Source organism: Poecilia formosa, unplaced genomic scaffold, assembly GCF_000485575.1.
Source record: "Poecilia formosa unplaced genomic scaffold, Poecilia_formosa-5.1.2 Scaffold551, whole genome shotgun sequence".
In the NCBI taxonomy this organism is placed as follows: Eukaryota; Metazoa; Chordata; class Actinopteri; order Cyprinodontiformes; family Poeciliidae; genus Poecilia; species Poecilia formosa.
Window position 1 is genome coordinate 140,378 of NW_006800490.1, and position 25,472 is coordinate 165,849.

At 41.2% G+C, this 25,472-nt stretch overlaps 1 protein-coding gene across 2 annotated transcripts in view; it reads left to right on the forward strand.

The window, feature by feature from the left end:
• The window catches only part of LOC103129511 (leucine-rich repeat and fibronectin type-III domain-containing protein 4-like), a 50,978-nt gene extending 30,777 nt beyond the window's left edge, over window positions 1-20,201 (forward strand). For both annotated transcript variants that reach the window (XM_007540656.2, XM_016665163.1), the window contains 3 exons: window positions 720-881; window positions 1,820-2,554; window positions 17,639-20,201. In XM_007540656.2, coding sequence (XP_007540718.1) covers window positions 720-881; window positions 1,820-2,554; window positions 17,639-18,938 — 2,197 coding nt within the window. In that variant the 3' untranslated portion in view covers window positions 18,939-20,201. The remainder of the gene's footprint in view (window positions 1-719; window positions 882-1,819; window positions 2,555-17,638) is intronic.
• Window positions 20,202-25,472: the final 5,271 nt, after the last annotated feature.

Below are 25,472 nucleotides of genomic sequence, written 5' to 3' on the forward strand. Positions count from 1 at the left end.
TTACATTAAAACAAGAGAATTAGTGATGCATGAATGTTACCACATTCATGCATCACACACCACAGTGTTGTGGCCCTGTTCAGGTGTATTTTTGAAGTGGACATGTTAAGTGCAATTTGAAATAAGAAATGTAAAATATGATAAAAATAAATTTGTGTGTTTATTTGATTCCTATTCAAGACACTTTGATAAGAATGACTATATATGTAATATAGGCGGCTACAGAGTATCTTTGTTTTCGTTTTTGGTTGGTGATGTGCCTCGTGATTTTTTTCAATTAAAACAGTGTACCTTGGCTCAAAAAAGGTTGAAAAACACTGGCTTAGATTGTACATTAGCCAACATATTTTCCATCACTTTGGTCTTGGTCCAACTGAGCAGCATGTACTTTTAAAAAAAACATTTGAGAATGCAGTCACAGAAAGCAACATCTCATTTGCTGCTGAAGGTTTAATCTATATGCTGCCTAATGCACCCATTTCTTGCTTTAATCCAATTATAATTAATATGGCACTTTTAATGAGTGCTTAATTAAAAAAAATAAGGTAAATATGTAATTTGATGTAATTTTTTCATCTGCCTCTTTGGAAACCGGAAGAAAGGAACTTTAAGTAATAATTTTCTCAGTATTTGCCAAACATCCAAATCACCTGGGGACTAGAATATAGTAAGTTAAATAAGAAATACAAACAATTTTCACACATTTTACTTCCCACCAGATCACAGACAGGAGCGATTAGTCCAACTCCCTACAATGCTGTCATAAGCCTGAATTTTGGAGGGAACCCACTCCACTGTAACTGTGAGCTGCTGTGGCTGAGGAGGCTAATCAGAGGGGACGACATGGAGACATGCGCCACTCCGACACACCTGGCTGGAAGGTAGGAGTTAAACACACCGATGGATCAGTCATGCTGGTTCTAGAACAAAAAACATTTCTGAGTTAGCCTGGGTTGGGTTTTCTGGAGCCTGAGTAGTATGTACATGGTACTTTCATGGACTTTTTATGACTAATTGAATCAGATAGTACTTCCCCTGAACTTACCAGCTACTTTCCTAAAACTTTCTCAGGATCTTAGAAGAAATTTTCCAAAGACTCTCTCTAGAACTTAGCATGTACTTTCCAAGGACTCTCTCAAGAACTTAGGTATTTTTTAAGGACTCAAGAACTTAGCAGGTACTTTAATAAGACTTTCTCTAGAAGTTAACAGACACTTTCCTAAAACTTTCTTTGGAACTTAGCAGGTACTTTCCTAAGACTTTCTCTAGAAGTTAAGAGGTACTTTAATAATACTTTCTCTAGAAGTTAACAGATGTATTCTTAGAACTTTCAAGAAACTGAAACTTTTTTGGGAACTTACCCTGCATATTCCTAGGACTTTTCCATGAACTTACCAGGTACTTTCCTAGAAGTTTCCCATGAATTTATGAGGGGTTTCCTAGTTCTTTCTCTGATCTTATTGGGTACATTTCCAAGGACTTTCTCTGAACTTAAAATATTATTTCAGCAAATTAACTGCTAAGGTCTAGGAAAGTATCTGCTTTGCCCATGAAATGTAACCTCCATGTTCCAGGTTGTAGACTGTAACCTAAAAGTCCACCATGACCTTTTAGAAAACATAACTTTGCGGTGTGAGCAGAGAAAATGAACCTCTGTTACAGTCATCTGTCCTTAATTAGTGTTTGCTAAGTGTAGCATTACATGTTCATACAGCTGAATATTCCTTGACCCTCAATATATTAACTTTAAAGACTATTCCATGAGTCTGCTGAAACTTTCTCTGAGGTAATAATTCTCCTTCTTCCTTTGGTCTTCTAGATATTTCTGGTCAATCCCAGAGGAGGAGTTTACGTGCGAACCACCTCTCATCACCCGTCACACCCACAAGCTGTGGGTGCTGGAGGGACAGCGTGCCACTTTAAAATGCCGTGCCATTGGAGACCCTGAGCCAATAGTCCACTGGGTTTCTCCAGACGATCGCATCGTTGCCAACTCTTCCCGGACCAGCTCCTTTAGCAACGGGACTCTGGATATCTTGGTGACGGTGGCCCGGGATGATGGAGCGTACACATGTATTGCGATAAATGCAGCAGGTGAAGCTACCGCCACGGTGGATTTGAAAATAATTCCCCTGCCTCACCGAGGCGGGGTCAGTGGAAACACTGGGGTAAATGCCGTTAACGGAAAAAACAACAGGAGTACGACCAATGGGATTTTACGGACAGATCCAGGTTCGTCGGATATCAGCACAGGGAAAAACGGAGGGATTAACAATGGCGCGGGACGCGGAGCAGAGTCCGACAACGGGAGTTTAGGAGACGGAGAGGCCAACGAAGGAGAGAGCGGAAAATCCTCTGAGGGAGAGAGGGCAGATGGAGGAAGCATGGAGGATGACGAGGGGGGCGAGGAGGAGGGCAGGATGGTTGGAGTACAGGGAGTGACCTCCACCTCGGCTCAGGTGCGGTGGGATTTGGGACGTTTGTCCGAAGCGTACGTTGTGTGGATGTATCAGATACAGTACAACTGCACTGCCGACGAGACCCTCATCTACAGGTAAGTTGGTCTTTATATTCAACAGAAATCAGAGCCTTTCTTCTGGTTTCAGTTTTGATATTTTATGTTCAAGTCAACTCTTGCCAGCCTATCCATAAAAAACATGAAGCCTGTTTACCTTCAAAGATCCTTAAATATTTATCCCTTACATTGAAACTGTTCATTTTCTGCACTGACAAGCAGACAGCTCAAGGGACGGATGAATGTGAGCTCAAATGAGGAAATGGAGGCGCAAAGGTAGTAAATAATTTATGCCCATCACTGTGTGACACCAAAACCCTACAGGTGAATAGTTACAGGACATAAATGAGCAAAGAAAGGGATTTACAAGGGGATGAATAATTTAAGAAGGGTGTTTTAAGGTAGGAGAGCGCGCTATGAAGCGTGCTCTGCAACATGAAAGCCTGCAGATGCAACCACAGTGCAGAAGTCTTAATATCCACAAATTTCCAATTTAGTCTCATCATTTTGTTGGATTGTTGATAGATCAATATAATATGATATATTTTGAAGTGGTGATGGTTTTTGTTTTGTCAGATGGGACCAAAATCTTTTTTGGCACCCCAAATTTTAATCAATAATTATCACTTTATTCAATCTAGCTGGGTTTTGACTAATAGACTAAAATTTCAGTAACTTGATGAAGTAAAGATGAACTACAAATGCACTGAAAGGTGGTTCTGTAATGCACCGAAGGTCTGAGAAAAAATGCAAGCAACACTAACTTCCTTTTCAGTTTGTCACATTAAATTGTGACAAAATGTAAAAACTTTCAGAATTGAAATGTGTTCAAAACTAACTGGATGCCAGTCTTTTTATTATTATTTAAAAACTAAATATATTTAGTTTTAAAAATTGCCAACCTTGCAAATCCAAAATCTAGAGCTAAACAGAAAGACAGAACCAAGACCTGACTCAGGAGGGAGAAGGAAACAAGCACCTAGATTTATAGAGTGGCTTCTAGCTATTTGGTGTACTTACATGTTCAATACCACTTCCAAGTTCATGAATTATGTCTGTGCTTCGAGTTTACTGCCTCTGAATTTACAAGCAGAGCCTGATGAAACTTTAAAATGATGGAACCGTTGTTAGTGGGAAACAGCAGCTGAGGCAGCGAGGAGGGGCGAGACCAACAGCATTCGTTTTCTGGATTTCAACTGGCACCATTAGAGGCATTCACTGTCGCTCCCCTTAGGTGTTATAAAGAAGGCATTAAGCAGCAAGCAGTACTGAGAAAGGGGCAAGAGGTGGTAACTGCATGACTGGAGGAGGCAGAGAACACAGTGAATTGATTGGGAATATAAAAATAAATGGAAGAGCTATAATTAGAGTCAGGAGGGACAGTCAGGTGAATATGAGGTAAAAATGAAGGCTGTGAGATCTCAGGGGGAGGAGAAGAGAGACTGAGGGAGTGAGGGAAGATAGATGACAGGCTGTGCTCAAATCACCTTAGGAGAGTCTGAGATAAGGAAGGGATGGGTGACAGAAGACAAACTGACAGGGACTGAGGGGAAAGAGAGAGGAGGTGGACCCAAAATGCTCCTTCAGGACAAACCAAGAAAATGAAGATAGAAAAAGGGAGATTTAAATGCAACCTCCTAAAATAGACTCAGAAAAAGAAAAGGTGTGAACAGATGACAAAAAAAAAACCAAGGTGAAGAAGTAGGGTTTGAACTGGAAATAAAATATGCCAGAAGATGTGAAGCATCAAGTCCATTATCTCCAAAAATACTATTTTAAAGGATAAACATGGAAAAAGAACCAATATTCAGCCCTAAAAAGCCAAAAATGCCTCAGATGGGCTGAACTAAACGAAAAACAAAGTACAAAGAAATCGTTAAATTTTGGGGGTTTTATTTATGGAGACAAAATAAAAGTGATCAGGACTTCTCCAGTTTCTAAAATTATTTAAAATTTAACTTGCTGGGGTGAAAAAAAACAGACTCCATGTCATTTATTAAACAGCAACCACGCTTAGGAGTAAGAATAGCAGCCTGTGTGAAAGTCTGAAAAATACAGGTGTGTGCTAACAACGCCAAAGTGGACGAAGGTCAACCATCACCTTCCAGAAACAATTTCTGCTGCTTAATAAATCAGTGAAGAGTTATAAGTCCATTTTGAAACCATTCAAAGTCCATTGTTTTACAGTGAGAGATTATTAACAAGTTGAGCACATTTATGACAGCTTCCAGTCTCCCTGAAGCAATTTTCTTAGATTGTATGGCTCAGAGGAGTTACAAAACACCCCAAGAGCTCCATCCCCGACTCTGCAGGCTTCAGTTTGCCTTTTAGATGTTAAAGTTTTTGACAGAGCAATTAGTGAAACACTCAACAAGTATAGCTTGTTACAGTTGACAGGAGAAAGCCTCGTCTCTTGAAAAAGAAAATAGCACCGCGATTTAGTTTTTGAGACGTTGCTTCAAACCGAACCGCAGCACTTCTAAAACATTGTCATCTGGACAGACCAAATCATTGACGTTTGGACCAATCCGTGATTGGAGGAAATCTCACAGCGCACTGGCACAGAAACGTTATTCTACCTGGTCACGCACGGTGGAGGAGGAGTGATTACATGGGTTTGTTTAGCAGCTATAGAGAGCTGCAGTTTATTGCTGCTAAATGCAGTTCCAAATTGTTGGGATAAATTGATGGAGACGCCACATGCAGCGTCTTCAACAATTCTGTTGTAAACTTGTTTGATTAAAACAACTACACAACCTGGTAAAGACCCGAATTTTTACTATTTTCTGAAAAGTAAAAGCTCAGCATGAACACAAAAGGTGTATATCAGTTTTATCATGACTGTAGTTAATCAGAAATTCTAAAATTTAATGACTCTTTACAAGCTCCCAGTAGGTCATTAGCGAGATGCTTAGGTTACATCAAAGCAATGCAAATTAAAGGACAACATATGGAAATAATGAGCAAACATTTTACTAAATTGCAAACAAAGGCTATAACATTGATTGTGAAACATGACCTTGAAAAATGCTCATGAATTCTGATAATTAGCAAACAACCTCCACATTTGCAAACCCTTTTTCATTAAAGTCTCACGCCTGCAATTTGTTTCCTCGGTTCTCTCACAAGCTTTTAACTTTCAGGTTTGGCAAAAGCTAAAAATCCACAAAAGATGTGTGTTGAGCAGGTATTTGTTGAATTGCGTCTCCCCAGGCTGAGTTTACCTCTTAAAGACAAAGACGTGTCAAGTAAAGACTTTAAAGGAGCCAGCTTTGGGCTTTATGTGAAGTGATGCCTCAAACATACAGTCTGAAGAGAAAGAAAACCAAGATGGCCAAGAAGGGATAAACATGGCGAGCCAAGACAATTCAAACAGAGCAGATATTTAAGTTTAGTAAAGGGGGTATCTGAGGTTTAACTAGAAAAAAAACAGAGTTTTCAAAGTAGCAGGATAAAGGCTATGTTTTCTGCGGAAAGCTGCAAGTGCTATAGTATATGATGACACATTTATCTTGTCTTAGAGCCCACCAAACAACTGCTCTTGTTACAGAGGAAGGGATGGATGAGTGTTAAGCTCTGTGTCCATGTTGACTGTTTGTCTCCAAATTGCTTTGTCAGAGGCAGTTTGAAAGACATCATGCATGAAGTCGTAGCACACAGATTAACGTTGAGGGTCAAATTTGACCACAGCACAGGCTACCTCAGAGGTTTTATCCACTTCTGCTTTTCTAAGTGTGCACAACGATTACTTTAGGGTGAGTGCATTGCAAATTAAAGGGTCTAAAAGACTTGAATGTGCTGGTAATAACATTAGCATGCTACCAGTAGCATAATAGTGGGAGAGACAACATTAGCAAACTAATTTAATAAACATTAGTGCGTTCTAATTAGCAATGTGCTAGCAAGATTGTGCTAGCATTAGCATAAACCTGTTGTCCATACTTATACTTGTACAGTTTTAAATACAAGTGTATTAAAAGCTTAAGGCAGTTGATGTGTAAGGTTTTTGTTATTTGCATAGACATTTTTGAATATAATTTTTGTAAAAAAAAAAAAAATATTACAAGACTGAGCTCCATTTTTACCAGCTGGTGTTCAGCACTAACTGTTGCTAGGCAACGGAGCGCATACACCGAGGTAAGGGATAACTCTGAAGGCTAGCTCGTCCAGTTTCATAGCCGCTCACTTCCGGTCTTAGGCTGGGTTCTTTAGTCGCTGAAGAACCAAACCTACGTTGACCAGATTGGTTGGATCCTTCAAAAGATCCAGACCTTGAATTTGAACATCCTCCATTTGCAGTCACGTTAAAAACAGAGTGGTGGGGCGGTTGTGGCGCCTGTTGTAGAGAATGTGAACCATAGAGACCTCAGACAGGTTTGAGTCCTGGACCGTTGACCTTTGCTGCATGTGTGCTGGTGCTTGTAGCACAAGGGTGCTAGCATTATCGATAGCGTGGTCCATCTGCTCAGAAAGTCGTCTGGTCTGTTATTGGTTCTTAAGCAACATAACAAATTTACTGTGCACTTAAAAGGGCAATAGAAAAACTGCTAGCTTGCTGTACAGAGCACTATATGGTGAACGATTGGATGAAAACAGCTGACATATTAATTCTGCACACAACACTGCAGCTACTAAAACAAAAACCAGCTCTATAATGGGAGGATATGTGCTGAACTGTCTTAAAATGATGTTTATTTGGTTTCTGTTGTGCACTAAGGCATAAAACAAGAGGTCAAGTTTTAAATCGGAACAAGCAGGAAGACATGTATGGCGTTCGGCAAGCATCCAAAAACACCTGGCTTCAAATACAAAATATATTACCCCTGTTAAAGCTTTACAACATTATGTTATAGGACCATTTCACAGGAAACAGATCAAACAGTAGCTGCCACCAACAAGACAGACAGAAGACGGGGTGACGGGTGTATAAAGACACAAACTTCAGAAATGAATCGAAAATACAGCTCAACTTTTAAACTGGGGATTAGACAAAGGGATTGACAAAGCAGAAGAAAATAGGAAAATCAGTCTGAACAGATAAAGAGGAAATCAAAGTGGGGACCATTAAAACGAAACCAAGCCCACTACAATGCCAGAGGGGATTTACAGTATAGATTTATCTCCCGTCATCGACGTGTAAGAGCCAACTGCAGCATTACACAACAGCTGGTAAACCAGGAAAAACAGAAGTCGATGAAAGGAAGACTGGCTTATGAATTGAAATGGAAAGAATAGGACTGAAAGCTTTCTGAAACAGATTTATAGAGATATTGCTGTGTTGTTTCTGCTTTAGAATGTGGCAAAAGAAACTCAACCCATCTGAATTGAGCAACGGATGCCCGAGGCACAGAGAGAAAGTGGAGAAAACAGAGGGTTTCATAACGGAAAGCAAGGAACAAAAGCGAGTGGCAAGACAGTTTGAGCAAAACGAGAACACTAAGAGTTACGCAGACTGCAGAGCATAGCAGAGCACGCTGTGAGTGGCAGATTTAATCACTTTTAAAGGTCAGCCTCTTTCCACACGACTCCAGCCTTCGTTTTAGCCTGGATTCTGTAATTCTGATGGCATCTGTGACAGTGCCAGGTGCCACACACCTGCTGGACGCCGTTCACCCCGTCACCCCACCACCCTCAATGATGGCACCTGAGCTTCCCCTCCTGGAGCTCTGTCACAATGTTACAGCACCACGCCTTGGTGGTCCTTGGTCAGCAAGAGAACAGATGGCAATCCCCTGGTTAAATGGAAATCTGTTTAAATGTCCCTCAGTTAATCTATACAGATGATTAAAACAGTGGAGGGAGGCAGAGCTAGCTGGTTTTGAAGGCTTCAGTGCTTCATAGCTGTGGGATATGTTTTCCAAGTTACACGGTGCATGAGAACCAAGGGGGTTAAAAGCAAAATGTGTTCAAATTGCAAGAAGCTTAATCTGTCATTGCATTAAAATCCTTGATATTTTATAAATGCTTCAGCAGGTGATCGATGTTATTTATTATAATCTATCTCTACTAAATAGCTACAAGGCACAGGACAAAGGTTCATCCCTTCAAGACCAAACTTGTCAGTCAGATTTGCTTTACCGTATTTCTGCCACACGTTGCGCTATCTGAAAAATCCCAACGGTTTCTGAAAGGGGAGACGTTGCGCTTTCCAGCCAATATCAGGTTATTACGGTAATTTCACCCCCGCCATAATCACAGGGAGTGGTTACAATAGGTGGTAAATTGCGAAAAGAACTTGCTAGATGTTGAAAGTTCCAGTTTTTAAGGATAAATGGGCAAATATATTTTTACTCGCAGGACATTTAAAGAACTGTGTGCAATTAAGAAAAGCAAAAATATCCAGGCGGTGATTTGAAACTTAGGACTCAAAGATTTTACTTTTAGATCAGGACAATAGCAATGAAGAGCTGCTTAGAGTTCATCCAAAACAGGCATATTCCTCCACTTCATACCAATATTGTGCTGCAAAGCAACATTCTGGGAAACGCATTTAAGGTTACTGTATGTGCCACCGTCTCCAACCCCTTTGTGTATAATATCCCATATATGCACTCTGTTGCTTTCTATTGTACTCATGTTTTTTAAGTATGGATATTCTCCTCCAAGCACCCTTTGGGAAATAAGATCTGAACCAATTTATATGAACAATCCGCCAATAAGAGCAGTTCAAGGCTGGAAAGTCAAATTTTGACTTGGCTTTAAAACCCACTTCCATCCAGTTCCTCCCAGGTCTCAACGGGGATCAACCTTCCTGTGGAGAACTCAAAAGTGCCGAGTTCAGGACACAATTTAACGGCAACGGGAACGATCACAGCGCCGACGAGAAAGGGGAAGTTGGAGGAGAAATCATGCAGAGTTTATGAAATAATGAGCACATTGGTTCAGACTTAAAATAAAGAGGGACGCACAATTAAAAAGAGCAGGTAGAAAGTTTGACATGCACAGAAAAGGAGCATGCTGAGAGCTAGACGATGGAGAACAGGGCTAATGAGTCACAGGAGGGGAGGGCATTGAAGGAAATAGAACCTGAAAATTACATGAAATGCAATGCACTCATTTTCTGCTGCTAATTATACAACAGCGAACTAATATTTGGCACTCAGAGTAATGCGTGAGGTTATTAATGTACTAAAAATGCACATATTTGCAAAGCGTCTTGGCATGTTCAAGTTTCCCCTCATTGCTGCAGCCTTCTGTTTCGTCTCCTGTGACATACAACACCCTATGGCGTCCAATGTAATACCACTGGGGATTCGGATACGAGCGTCCCTATTTAGCCGGGCATGAGCCTGGAAACAAGAACAAGAAATTATGCAGGAAACACGATAAGTGCATCTGCCGAGGCACGGATTGACGGAGATGTGTCGGAGAGATAAAACGGTGGGGGGGAGAGCCGAGGCATGCAGAGACAACGATGCAAAAGGGAAAGGAAGCAGAAAAACAACTGGAGGAAATGAGTGCAGGGATGGGGTCCAAGCTGTGGTGAGACGGATCCTATAGGTAGATGTAATTAAGTGTTAAATTACTTTATGAATAATTGTGTCGACTCAAATCAAAAGCTTAAGATGACAGGGAAATGGAGACAGCCAGTTCTCATCTACATGTCAGGTTGCATTAAAATGTAAAATCAGAAAGGAGAAGAGGGATGGTTTAATTTTAAAGAAACATTAAAGATCAGGGATAATAAGGCTCAGGAAAAGATGAGAATCAAGAACTAAATCAGGCCTTGAGTGGTGACACCGAAATTAATCAGGATTAGCGATGAGCCGGTTTACTCAGAGTAAAAAGATGTTTTTTTAGCTGTATTTGCACAAAAGTCTAAGAAAAAAGTAGAACACCACCAATCAGGCATACCATTACGACAGAAAGTGAATAACACAGATTATCGCCTCAGTGTGGGACGTGCTAGTGGGTGGCAAAAAAATGGGCACGCATAAGGATTTGAGTGAGTTTAATGAAGACCAAATTTTATCTGCTGCTACTCTGGTCCAAAGCATTTCCAAAACTGCAGATGTGTGGAGTTTTCCTGGTCAGAATCTGTCAGAAAGAGTCCAAAGTGAGAAAAAGTGGTAGACTGGTGACGGGTGGTGGCGGACTCACCAGTGCGAGTAGATTACCTGGTTTGACCATTGTTCTGCAGGAAAACTGTGGCTGATGCGATACATAGGCATTGTTGGGAAAAATGCCTATGAAGAACAACCTGTGTCGTCTTGCAGGTGGACAATGTGCAAAAAATGTTCCTGAAGGTGTAAAGTTGGAGGTGTAAAGCCGTCCTCTAAACTCCTCAAATGTGGGCATTTAAGGTCCAAATCATGGAGGCCAGGTTCCGTGTTAACTCACCCCTTCCCCAACACATTGTCAAAATGTTAAACCATTTTGTGTCCATGTATTTAAGTTGTACCATGGTGTTTTTGGAGGCAAGTATTTTGATGATTTATTGAGAAAAATGGTCGTCTAATTTGATTCAACTGTATATCATCAAAACGTCACTCTTGTTGCATTTGTTTTGGGGATAATTGGACCTGTTGACTCAAGAAAACATGACACCTACTCAACCCAAAATAAGCTACAACATGGATACTTATTGGATTGACTAGACCACATTTTCGTGCAGCAGATTGACTGCAGTCATTTTAAATGTTTGGTTTTCAAAGCAGATTCCAAATGTACCTCAGGCAGGTACAGACTCATGTGGAGCTGTTTCAAACCTGAATACTTTGGGGACTAAACAGGCAACACTTAAGGTATGAAAGATTTAAATGATCTGCTGTGAATCTGCCTGGTCAGTGTATAACTGGAATAACCAATCAATTGATTTTGTTTGTGTTGTATAAGAGGGAGAAGTGAAGAAGCTTTCTGCTTACCGACAGAGCAGAGCAACAAGTAGAGGAGGGGCAAAGTTACTCTGATTTATACAGCAGAGTAAAAAAAACAACAGTCACCACAGCATCTCCTTAAAAAATAGACTTTAAAGCAAAGGAACTTTTCACAATATCGATCTTCCCCAAGAGTGGAAAACAGCCAGAGTGCACATTGGATCAGAAAGAACTGAAAAGACGGGGGAAAACTAAAAGACCTCCCAAAATGAGGTATAAAAGACTGACGTCTGGACAGATGAAGAAAAACAGAAGATCTCTACAGGCTAAATCAAGGAAGACAGCCAATGAAACATTTAGCAGTTCAACAAATCAAGACCCCAAAAAGAGAGGAAAGGGTAAACGGACAAAGGAAGTGACATGAGGAAAAGGAAGCAGGAGCGGTATAGATGTCAGCCAGACGAGGAGATAATTGCTTTGTTGTTCCTCCTAGACTTGCTCTCTCTCCCCTCTCCTCTGTGGCCCGGTCCTGTCAGGTGTCAGACCACCAGACTCGGCTCCGATAGTGAGGAGAATACCGGAGGAAGAGAAAGACGAGCCAAAACATCCCCCCTTCATTTCCTTGGCTTTAACTCTCTTCCTCTTCTTCCTGGATTCAGATAATCACTCACCATCTTCAACAACAAAACAGACTCTCTTCCATGGTGCATGCCTTTTTTTTGTCTGCTTTAACCAAACAACAATTTGAAACGCAGCATCAGACCTGCACTCTGTGTAGGTTAAGAGAACAATAAAATCTGCCACAAACATTGAAATAAATTGCTTAATCTGATTTCCAACAAAAGGTGACATTACCACAACGTGCTCTCAGGATTTAGTCGAGTATCATTTCCTTTTGTCCAGGGTGTGTATGCACACAACATGGCTGCACCAAAACAAATCGGCTCATCAAAGATGCATGACTTTCATGTATATTTCAATGGAAACCCCTACATTTGTCATTGCCAGTATACAGGTTAACAAAACATTAGCAGGGGAGTGATTCACAATCTCATAAAAGAAGAAGACAATGTGAACTATGTGGCGACGATGGAGGGAGGATGCAAAGCAAACAGAAGACAAGGCGATAAGATAAAGCGAAGGATGAGAAAGGACTGGGGACACTTAGAGGAACTGATATAGAAGAGCAGAGGGAAGACAAACAGAGCCAGAGTGACCTTGGATGCTGAATCACGCACAATGGCTGCTGCTCAGGCTAATAGAGATATAGCACAGTGACTAAAACGAAGAGAAGCTTGGAGGTCAGGAAGAGACCAGTGAGAATTGCCAGAGCATTTAGAACAAGCAGAAATCGAGTCTTTCAAGAGAGAGAGAGAGAGAGAGAGAGAGAGAGAGAGAGAGAGAGAGACTGAGGAACAAGATGTCAAGGATATGTAGTCTGAGATGCTATATGTTGGATTACAAAAGGATAAAAAAAATCTGATTAATAAAAGATAAATAAGGGTGAAAATGTTAGGAATTACAATCCACTCTTAATTTATTGGTAACCTGGGTGCTGCTGTTTTTGTAGCAGTTGTCTGAAACTTTCATTGTTGTTTTGACTGAATGTTGGGGCAAACTTAGGAAATTCAGGTAGGAGGCATCAAACCACAGCAAGATTTTAAAACATTGCAGTTTGCCAAACAAATATTTAAAGCGGCACTGTTCCTATGGCTTAAACTCTTGTCAATTAGATCCTGAGAAACCAGACTTGTCTTAGGGTGAATTCACACCAGCCCTGTTTAGTCCGCTTTAACCAAACTCTAGTCCATCTGTCCAGAAAGTCCGGTTCGCTCGGGGAGATGTGAATGCGTAATCGAACTATGATGCGGATCAAAAGTGAACTCGGACAATAGCGTAGGGCATTCTGAGTAAATAAAAATTTACAAATCTAGCGTTCGCGGGAGAAATAGCTTGTAGTAAAAGGGAAATCCTACAGCTACTAAAATCTGATGCCAGTCCATTTTTGTCTATATTTTGTGAAGAACATTGCGCTCAGTGTCTTTATTGGTTTACGTGTCGCTACATTTACATGGTGCAGCCGATTTTTCCTTGATCGATATGTAAAATCAGAGATGCACCAATCCGAATTTTGAGGTTGTTTTCCAATCACTGGCATCTGTAAATCTTTCATTTATATTTTACCCATTTTCTAGAACCAAAGGATGGATAATTTTTGTTTTACTCAAGCCTTCCTGTTATGTGCTGAAAATGATGTGCTCTTGAAGTCTGGAAAACCTGCAGACAGGTCCTGCTGTGGCAATCAGATGTGGTCAAATGCTTCATTGCATAAAAGGCGATAAATCTGCAATAGGTTTTGGTGAATTCGACTCTTCTAACTCTACCAAGGAATATGCAGCATTATTTTTTTTCCCCTTAAGGTCGATGTTTGTTATTGTCTGTGGAAAGATGATTGGAATCAGTCAAAACCCGAACTGGCAGCTTGGGCCTCAAAGAAAACCATAAATCTATACTGGCCAGTAAAGCCTCGATTGGTGCAACTTTACGCTAAAAGCTTTGCCCTTTCAGCCCATCACACCTGTCAGTGATCAAATAAGGGAGGGTCAAGTGTCATGGGTCAGTTACACTCGCATAAAGGTTCTGGATGAACCGACACCACTGATGTTTTAGAATAAACAGAGGCAGCAGCACTCTCACTTCAGACTCTTCGTGCTGGAAAACCCACCACTGGGCTTTACAGTGGAAACTCAATCCTCTAGACCAACTGATTGCCCTAAAGTCTCTCAGTTTGAGTTTTCCCAACCATGACACATGAGACGGTACCTCCATGACTTGACAACTTCTAAAAGCATAACTGAGTCTGTGCTCTATTTTCCCTGCTAATATTAGTTACTCCTCTGATGTTTTGGGCTTCCCAGTGTAATTGGTGTCCGTTTTCCACAGAACTGCCACACAATTTGAAGAACAAAAGGTCTTTGTGTAGAGGCAGAGTTGAGGGAACTAATTAATCTAAGAAAATGGAACAAGAGCCACTTTTACCAGTGCTGTTTTGACAAACCAGCTACTGGATTTCCTCATTTAAAACATGCACATCTTTTCAAAGGCGTCGTCTTGTCTTCATGTTTAGTTTTAAATGTCTGCTTTGATCCGGGAAGCTGATTTTCAGGTCAGTGTTTCCTCTTTGAAAGAAAAACGTGTCTCATCTTCTGAGGATTTGGTGTTTAGAGACTGGAGGTAGATATGCTTTCAGGGAAATTAGTACACTGCAAAACCAAATAATGAGCTTTCACCAAGTGGTTGAGTAAATGTGTGGCTCCACAAAGAGGGAATCTATGGCAACATAAGAAATGTTGGTTTCTTTGCATTCTTAAAATCAGTTTTCAGAAAATATTTGACCCATTTTTTTAAAGCATGATTGAAAAGTTGTACTATAAGTATACAACAGTTGATTGATGCTTTAAATATGAAAACAAAGAGAAATCAGAGGCCTGGCAGGCATCCTGCAGCCTTCAGACGAGTCTTTATTTCACACAGACAAATCAAATAGTTTAGAGATTAGCAGGAGTTTGTAAAACCTGACAACATTCAGTAAATTGTTTTCAGGTGTGTTGGTCTGGAGACATCTAAATGTTTAACCCTTCCAGACCGAACGCATCAGCCAAATTTGCAGTACCGTAAATTCGCCACACGTTGCGCTATCTGAAAAATTCAAACGGTTTCTGAAAGAGGAGACATTGCACTTCGCAGCCAATATCAGGTTATTACGGTAATTTCTCCCCCACCGTAGAAGGTAGTGAAATTAATCTGAAGATCATTATTTTAAGAGACGGTAAATTGCGAAAATAACTGTGCACTTAATGGCTAGATATTGAAAGTTTCAATTGTTAGGATAAATGGGCAAATATATTTACTCACAAGACATTTAAAACACAATTAAAATAAGCAAAAATATCCAGGCGGAGATTTGAAACTGATATCATAAATAGTTAAAAGACACTGAAGAAGTGGAGTTTGATACCAACGCTTTTGGACGATGGTGTCTGGTTGAAGTCTGAAAATACAAATATTCCCTTTAATTTTATTTTCTCATACTGATCTAGAACTATAAGTCCAGATTGATTAGAAACCCTGCAGGTCATGCTGTCCATTAAACTCTTAAAACAACATTGCAGTTTTAGTTTAATCTTTTATCAGTGTCATCTGTTTTTAGACAGCAGCCATTTCAGACTTTCTGGAAAAACTATTTGAACGTGACGTAGATAGTTTCTACCCTTTGTACCAGCTTAAGACATTTTCAGGTTTGAAGCCGCAGAAGAGATCGATATTCGTTCCAGAGCCTGAAATCCATGCATCTGCCCTGCAGCGTGCCTGAAAGTAGGCGCCTCTGATTTCCCAGCTACACTGCATTATTAAACATCAAATCCCATCATCCCATCAAGACCAACATAAATATGCATGAGAAGCGTCAATCAGACCGGTTTCATTTGTAAAACTTGATTACGTGAAGGTAATTACACCCAATTTAAAAGCGAAGGAAATCTGCTGCTGTCCTCTGTCTTTATTTTGAATGCATTTTAAATAGAGTTAGGCTGGGGGTATTAAAGGAGAAGCTCCCTGAGCGTCAGTCATCCAAAATGGCATTTACAGGATGTAACTCCAAGTCTGAGGAGAGACTTAATGGCTAGAAACACATTATACAAAATAAGCTCTTTGATGTGGCAGGAGAAAGCCAAGAAAAATGGAGACAAAAGCAGAGGAGGAGGGAAAAAAACAAACAAACAAAAAAAACACTTTTCCCACACAAGAGGGTTAAAGCTGCAGAGGACAAACTCAAACCAGCAACAATGTGCTTGAGGTGGGCTTCAGTCTCCCACACATACTCATCAAAAAAACACATGCTTGTTCTGCTCTTCTAAATACAAACAATGGACCAATTCCCGTCCTGAAGCAAGCTAAATACAAATTATGCAAAGCGAGGGCCCTCAGTTCTTCATCCATTCAGCTCACCTCTCCTCCACTCGTTCGCTCCAGCACTTAAAATGAGGACAGGGTCAAACTCCTCTCTCTCTGTAACCCCTCCACGCTCCAACTCACGCAGACAAAATCTGCATCGATCGCAGAGGAAGCTCTGCTTTTGGACATAACATTAGCAGCACAGTGTGGACACTTAACTTACAGACATATTCACCAATAATCTATCCTGCACAGTTTGAGCCCCGTGTTTTTCATCTGGCCTTTTTTGAGGGATTCGGACATTTGGGTTTCTGTTTGATCACTTTAGGATATTCTACTTGATTTTTCAATCTTTTTGGATCTAAACATCACCCAACTGCTCAGCTGTCTCTATATGGAGAAGTAATGTTACAATGTTTAAGTGCAGAGTTAAAAGCAATTCAGCTAACCTCTCTCTAAAATACAAATCTTTTACTTAACTTCGTCTGTTGTCTTATCTTAATTTCATTTTTATTTCATTTAAATTTAAATCAGTTTAATATTTACAATGTTTCTTCTTTATTCGTCTATTCCTTTCAATGCACTTTTTTAAATCTAGAATTACATCTTGTCTTTTATTTCTCATCCTGTCCACTATTTCCTAATATTTGTTTAAATTGCATCTAATCTTCAATTAATGGCAATATTAGTTGAATTTTCACATTTAATCCTTCCCATGCTTCTCTCTTTAAATTGTTTAAATTCATTTTTTCATTACTTTTTAGTTCTATTATTTCTTTATTAGTTGTAATATTTTCTCAATGGTTACTTGCAGTAATATTTATTGTTTTAGTCATACTGTAATATATTAATCATATTTCTTGTAATATTCTATTTCAGTTTTGTTATGAAACATATTTCAGCTGTGTTAATTATTTTATCCAATTAAAAACAGTATGGGGATCATTATGCATGTCTTGTGAAAAAATTCTTTTTTTAAAAATGTATTTTGTAGTTTAATATGCATCAATATGTTCTCGCTCTTGAAAATCAGATGATAAAAACATAAATAGCTACTTGCACATTACGGCTCCATCACATGCCTTAATATCGATTTCACACAGAGTTTTTAATATGATTGCCAACACATATGGGCATCAACTACCCTACAAATGAGCAGTTTTTTTCCCTTTATATCCCCTTGTGTATTCACCAAGAAAAGCCTCATTTTCTGTTCTATTGCTAATAACAGAACCAATCTTTTGCTGTTTTTACACTGTCTTCTACTTTGTTGCTCTAATATTCAGCCTTATTCCATCTGAAGTAAGTATATGTGTGAAGTAACAAAGCTTTTCTCTCTGAAATCTCTCCGCAGGATCCTCCCATCCACCAGCGACCGCTTCCTGCTGAAGAACCTGGTTTCTGGCGTGGACTACAACCTGTGTGTGCTGGCCATTTTTGACGACACAATCACCTCACTGGCTGCAACGAAAGTCCTGGGCTGCACCTCCTTCTCCACCAAGGATGTGTACCCGGCATGCCGCTCGCTCCAAGCCCACTTCTTGGGCGGGACGCTCACCATACTGGTGGGCGGCGTCGTGGTGGTCACCCTGCTCGTGTTTACCGTGGCGCTCATGGTCCGTCATCGGGTTTGCAACCACGGCGACCACATGTTCTGTCAAAACGGCAACACGGAGGCCGGAGGCGGGGCCTGCTGCCAGGGCGGAGGGGTCGGATGTGGGGACAAGGGGGGGAACGGGGGCGGGTGTTACCAGTCCAACGGCTCTGGAGACGTGATGATGGTGGTCCTTCCCAACGGCCTGCCCTCCAAGAGAGGAGGCGAGGCGGAGAAAGACAAGGACAAGGAGAAAGACGGAGCCGATTCCGCTTCCCCTCTGCCTCCCAAACTGCCCCCGAAGCCCCGGCCGAAGCCCAGAGTCAACCTGGAGCAGTTCCTGTCAGCCGGAGGGGTGGTTTCCACGACGACGGGGGCGGGCAGCGAGATGGCCTTGGTGGTGAGGCAGAGGAAGGCACTGCTGCACAACCTAGAAAGTGACAGAACTCCCCTCTACTACTCCCCCTCCCCTTCGTCCACGCTGCCCCGGCAGTCTCGTTCCAGGGACCGCCCAAATCCGCGGCTGGAGCGAGAACTGACGAACCGAGCCAGCTTCTCCCTGGCTGCCCCCCTGAGGGACTCGGAGCTGCTGGACTGGAGAATCACACCCAGAGGCAGGGACAAATGGAACTCCTCGCAGGCTTATCAGAGCCCCGTCTCCCCTCTGAGCCCCGCCGGTGGGACTGTTGGCAAGCGGCGACACTCGCTCGACATGGGCTCCTCTGTTGCCTTAGCAACCGATGCGGCCGCAACTGTTGCCAGGCGCTACGGCGCCGTGAGCTGTGCCAAGCGGCTGAGCGTGATCTGGACGAGACGGAGTCAGTCCCTGCACGGGATGCTGGTGCAGTGCGCGTCGACGACGAGTGCCGCCTCGTCGACGACCAGCGACGAGGGCGAGAGCATCGGGGGCCTCGGGGGCCCCGACTTCAAACGGGGGTACATCCACGCCTATAACACCACCAACTCAAACTCAAACACGGGGACGAGCGGTGGGAAAGCAAAAGAGAGGAGCAAGGAGAAGGAGGAAGGTGGTGAAGACCTGGAGGAAAGCGTGGTATAGTCTGGATAAGGCAGAGCAGGAAAACGTTACAGACGGATAAAGGCTTGAGGACAGGACGGTGATTCAGGACGGTGATTCAGGACGGTGATTAGAGGTGAAATTAGGGGAGCGGAAAATAAGAGAGGTGGGATCAGAATGAAGGAGAGGAGTCAGACTGAGTCACGGCCAATTTATTTGCCCAGCAAGAAGTCCAGGAAATTAAACAGAAGATGGGAAGGAAAAAATTTAATTAAATACTTTGGGTAAGATGAAAAGAGGAATAATCAAAAATCTAGACAAAAAGAGGGGCAAACAATATGAGAAGTATGCAGCCGCAAAGAAATCTAATCAAGAATCATAAAAAAAGCATCAGAATAAAGGTGATGTGGCGGAGCTGCGGTTCTCCAGAGTCCACCCATCCACCAACTCAACAAGCACCATCCAGTGGATTTAAACTGGATCAGAAACAATACCGCTGCGTCTGAAGGCCGCTGCCTTACTCTGGCTCTCACTTCCGACACAGATCACCTTTCTGAGACGCCTTTTCCCAAAATAAAAAGAAAATAACTAAAAGAAGCAGCGAGTGTGAAAGATGTGTCCGGCTGAGGAGCATTAGGCCGTGTGCGCCTCTGGATTACGGGAGTATAAATACAGAGCCTGGTGCAGCGGACATGATCAATCGATACGGGCGTGGAAAAGAGAGGCAGTGGGACCACAGATGTTAAAAGAAAAATATCGAGATCACAAGTCAATATGGATTACAAAATGGAGGAGACGCAGGCCTGATGGAACATGTGAGTGCCCATTTCTAAAAGAAGATCATGCTGCATGTCGGGTAATGGAAAGAAAGGAATCGTGGTAATGGCCACATCAGTGTTGGTGGAGCAGAGACTGGATGTGTATTTGCAGACAGGGTCAATCCAGTAACACACCATCAGTTTATAAAAAACAGAAGAAAAAAAGAAGAACACCACATTTAGTGCTTTCTGGGCATGCTGGAGAAAGCAGGAATTTGCACAATGATAAGAGGTGTCCTATCCAAACTGAAGTGCAACGTTTAGAGATCAAATGGATACTTTCAGCACCGTAGCATCGTCGGAGAGCACAAACTGGTGGAAAAAAAATCTAATTTTCAAACTCATTTTGTGTGACTTTTAGACTTATTTGTGCCACATGGGTTCAAAGTTTAAAACCAAACTTATGAATGTTGATAAAAATAATTACAAAATCACTAACATTCACTCAAAGACTCACTTAAGAGACTCTTAATGCTTTCAAAAATAATAAAAAAGAGAAAACATGAAAGTACAAAATATATATATATGGCATATATATATAAAAATGTTACTTGTTGCACCATGTGTTTCTGTTTTTCTGAGGAATGATGTTAGGAGCAGAATTTGAAGTGTGTGGTTTCTTTTTGTTCCTTTTAACATCAATAATTCATGGCTAGAACAAAAAGCGTTAATACTTGACGAACAGTAAAGCTCAAGAGGACAATAAATAAGCACACAGAACAAAAACTGGAAAACGCCTACATCCCAGTACACGGCCTCAAACTGATGCCTATAAAAACAGAGCCAGTTAGATTTATAACGTTGACTTTTACTCAACAATGTTGGTTTTTTTCTGTTTTATTATTTCATTTTTGCCAAAGTCAATATTGTTCTCTGGACTTGATATAAATAAAAATTACATGTATGGAAAAGATGCGAGTAAATTTCTACTTTCTACACAGAATGTGCTTTTTTTAAATCAAATGTAACATTGTGTAATATTTCATGTTGTGTCACAGAAGCTCTCGTATTGGGTTACACAACTCAAGTGGCTTCAGTGCTGAAGCACTGGAAGGTGCTTGCAACTGTTCCCACGCCGTTACATCTGTAGAAAAGGCCAATATTTGATCCATTCTTTCTTAGATAACCGAGTATCATCATTGATAATTCAGATAAGCTATTTTTAAAAGCTGTTTCAAAGCAGCAATGTTTGTGAACAAAGCAAATAGTACATATGCACACAAACTGGATTCATTTATAGCATCTACTGACATAAAAACGGTTATGAACAGAAAAAAACAAACAGCATTTGCAAATTCAGCTGTAAAATAACATCTAGAGCAATAATATAGGTAGAAGTTTACAAATCTCGAACAAACTTAGAAAGTACCGTCTGCTTAACAATCCTGATCAAACATGGAGAACCAACATTTTGCTTTATATTGTGGAAATCTGGGAGTCAACCCAGAACAACTGGGACCAACATTTGGTTGTGAATCCAAATGAAACTGTTGACGTTCCTGGAGAAAGTGAAAACCAGCTGAACCGTCTTTCCTCCATCATTTGCTGTGATTCAGGGCCGATCCACTGCTTTCTGATGCGTGGACAACAGGCTGCTGACGACCATGTTACGACTGCAGGGGAAGGGGATTTGTTTACATTTATGAGAAGCAAACGCCAAATGTGACGGCTTCTCCTGCCCCTCCTCTCCAAACCAGGGAAGCCAAAACCACTAACAGATCTTGTTGTTCCCTATTCGTTGCTTTGGCAGGCCCCAATAATGCTCAACATCAGCTGAACTGAAACATGAGTAGTAAAAGCCAACAGATTAGCCGATTGTGACTCTGGTGCTCGGTTATTTCAAAGCACATCTGCTGGTTTCAGAAAGTGACATGATTTGTTAGGAGATCCTTTGTTACCTGCAGCTGAATTTAACGCTGATCTAGGGAGAAAGCAAGACACGAGCTCGGAGCAATCTGCAACTGAGCGACGCTAATTTAACTTCAAAACATGTAATTTAGCATGACAACACCAGCAATTAGGAGAAAACAAAAAGAATTATCTGCCTAATCCATCTAGATGTGAGTTTTTGGAGGAGTAGCACTGCGGCAGGCTGCGACATCTTAGCGGGTTTGGGACTTTCCAGAACCACAACTGAAATATTATCCAACCTCACCGAGTTCAGGCGGGACGATGCAGGAATATTTCTGCCACAAGCTGCACGGGACTCTCCTGCGCCGATGTGCTTCGTGTCAAACTCCAAACTACACTTAGTTTGGCTGATATGGCATTTTATGCCACAAAACCTTCTGAAAAAGAGCCAAAATATTTGTTGTTTACTGGAGGCATTGCTGGCAAAGGGCAATCTATTTGCAGCTGAACTCAAATACTTATTCCAGCATGGAGTTGACCGTGAAACCTTTAAGCCATTTATGTGGGAGCATTTCAGAAAAAGAAACACTGACGGAGTCACAAAATGCAAAAAAAACAAAGCAATAGAAGACATATCTACAAGGTACTGACGTTAAAGCTGGTCTCTGATTAATAGACGACCATTTACAGTTTCTAAAACGCTAATACTCCTTGAAATAATGTATTAGGGTTGTGAGCATAATGCTCAAACTACAGGACGTGATACTGGGTTAACAGAACAATATTTTATTAACATTTGGGGGAAATTAAGAATTTTAGGTGCAGGATTTTTATATGGCAACAGTACTGATAAATATCGTCAGTCATTTTCCTTGATGCTGATTGGCTTAACACTGAAGAGTGGAAAGAAGGAAGACGTAGATGTTAGCGTCTGTAGTAGCGCTAAGATGCATTTTGATACATATTAAAGGATCTTTGGTGTCTGAACTGCTAAACTAAGCAGCTCTAGGTGTTTTTAGAAAGGAGTATCTGGGGATTTTAGCTAATCTCATAATGCTTTGTTCTTGTCAACCCAACATCATGTCATCAAAAGTTAAACTACAGCAGCGCTCCATCTATTCAGCCCAAAAGCAACACAGCAGCTCAGGCAGGATTTCCTGCTCCTCTTTTCCCGTTGTGTTAAATATCCGACCAAACTCAGAGTTAGCAGTGAGGTTTCTCACTGATCTCCAAATCCAATATGGCGGCATCACAGAAAAACTTTCACACCCATCCGTCACTGGTACTTGTACTGCTGATGTTGTCCATTGATGATGAACAAATTCAAGTAGTTTTCCATTTTGTGAAGATCTATTGTTTGAGGTGAACGTGACATAAAGAATGACGGTGGAAACACATCAGATTGTTGACGCATCTCAAGACAGAACAAAAAAAAAGAGGGAAACTGAAGCGTCGTCCTTGTGTTCAGCTTTAATAACGGTAGCTGTACACTGGCCACCATTTCTCTGATGATCAGACTGACCACCAAGGACTCAGATGAGACGGATAAGAGTGTGTGTGTTTGAGGAGTGGAGGATAATGTGTGAAATATTTCCAATTACCCTTGAGCTTTAGAGCCGCAGCACCACCCGAGTGGTAGACAGCTCTCTAAATGTGAGACCATCAGCAGTGACAGGGGAAATAAAGGAGAAAGAAGGAGCAGTCCACAGCGAGTGTGTGCGTGCATACGAGTGTGTGTCCTGACATCAGGTTAGAGGGCAATTTGATTTCAAACTCATAAGTGGCCCTATTAAAAGCAAGTCTGAGTGTGCGCTGCAGCCACCTTTGAGAGGGAGCCTGTGTGTGTTGCTCTTGTCTGTATCAGTGCCCTTCTGCGTGTGACCGGCAGGAACAACACAGAGCTCAGCTGCCTCCCATCCGCTCCCCCTTCCTCCAGGCCAAACCCTGCCCTAATTTCTGTAATTAAAAAAACTGCTGAGTAACGTGCAACCGCTCAGCAGCTCGTGTGTGCATGTTTTCGTCTGCGTGCGTCTCTGGAGGCCGAGCCCGCCTGCAGCCAAACTCTCAGACAAGCAGTTATGACCAAGGTATGATGCATTTCCCCACAGTGAGCAGAGCAACTGCTGAATCGAGACATTGATTGTGTAGGGGTGGTTTTAGCTCACGATGCGGGTTGCCTAGTCTTTTAAAAAGGAGAATGAGGTCGCCGCTTCAGTTCGCAGAGTAAATGTTGATGTGCAAGTGTTCAAGATGTCAAATCCCTCCACCGCTGCGCAGGGATTTTTCTGCAGTTTTTATAGGACAATGAATATTTCAGTGCAAAACATTCATCTACTACGTCCTTAAATCACCAAACAACAACCAAAGTATTTCTGTGAAGGGAATCTCTGGCAGCCAGGACGTTTTAAAGTGATTTCATAAACGCCAGACGTTTAGATTCCCAAAGTACATTTTGAAGCTTTTTTGAGGAATACAGGTCCAGCAGAGAAGCTGTTCGTCCTCTAAACTGTTCAGTTTGAGATGTTTTAGACAAAATGTGGGTTAACCATTTGTACTTAACTATTAAACTCCATGTTCTGTTGGTTTTGTCTCTGTCATTTGACACTGAACCACAGCAACTCACCATTACATGCAGCTCTGGAAAAAACCAAGAACCTCATTGAAAACCTCCTGGTTATTCCACCAAATATCCTGAGTTAAAACATTAGTATTGTTGTTTCGAAATGAATGTAAATTTGCTTCCTTTGCATCGTTTGAGGTCTGAGAGCTCTGCATCTTCTTCCTTATTTGGACCATTTCTCATTTCTGCAAATAAATACTAAATTTTTGTTTGGGATTTCGGAGGCATGTCAGTAGTTCATAGAATAAAAGAACAATGTTCATTTTACTCAAACATAAACCTATAAAAAGTAAAATCAGAGAACTGGTCATTTGAAGTGGTGTCTTAATATATTGCAGAGCTGTATATATTTTATGAAATGGCAGAGGATGCAGAACCAAACTGGAGTGAAGTTGCACTCTCTTTTCTTTCTTCCATTTTTTTGTCGTTTCCACCAGTGGCTCTTGGTGCAGCGCCACCACAGGTGAGGAGGGGAACAGGTTTTTCAAAGAGTTTGGTTTGTTTAGGTATAGTGAAATTAAACCGCAGTAGCTGAAAAATGTTGCAACTTTTGTTGCCAATCAAACCAAATCGAACTACGCATTTACATTTTTCACTCTTAAATTATATGTAAGGAGTAAGGGTGCATGTAGCTTTTCAAACACCGACTTAATTTTCACGTTGTGGTTTGTTGTTTTTGTACAAGTCAGAGAATCAAGTAAATTTTTACAAATGTTTAGAGTGTACTTTCTTTTCAACCTTGTCTGCATCCTTTTCTTAATACAAATATGAAACTAATTTATCCAAGAAAACATCAGCCGTTCATCAAGATCTGAACAAATCAGTTTGTCAGAACTGGAACCTAGACATTAATCAGCATGTTACGAGTTTCTTTTTTATTCTCTTCACAATTATAGTTAACAAGGCTGCAGAAAAACAAGTCCTGAAATGATAAATACAGACTGTCAGCAGATGGAGGTTGATGGCCATTAACATTACCTTACATTCAGGTCTGCGGAGGCTATGAAAGGATTTTAATGCACTAATTCAGAGTATTCACAACCTATTACCTGCATGTATCAGAACTGTGGAAGAAAAGGCACAAAAGAGGTTGTTTTTAACGTAATTATAAATGATATGCTGTGGGCATTGCCTAATAACACTGTCAGTGAACTTCTGACAAAGAGGACTGGAAGTTTAGAGGACAGAAGCAAAAAAAAATCATGTTTCCTAATAAGAACCAATAAAAAGTGAGCTTGTGCTGAATTTTGATAAATATCAGGAGCGTGGACTTGAAACAGCCCGACG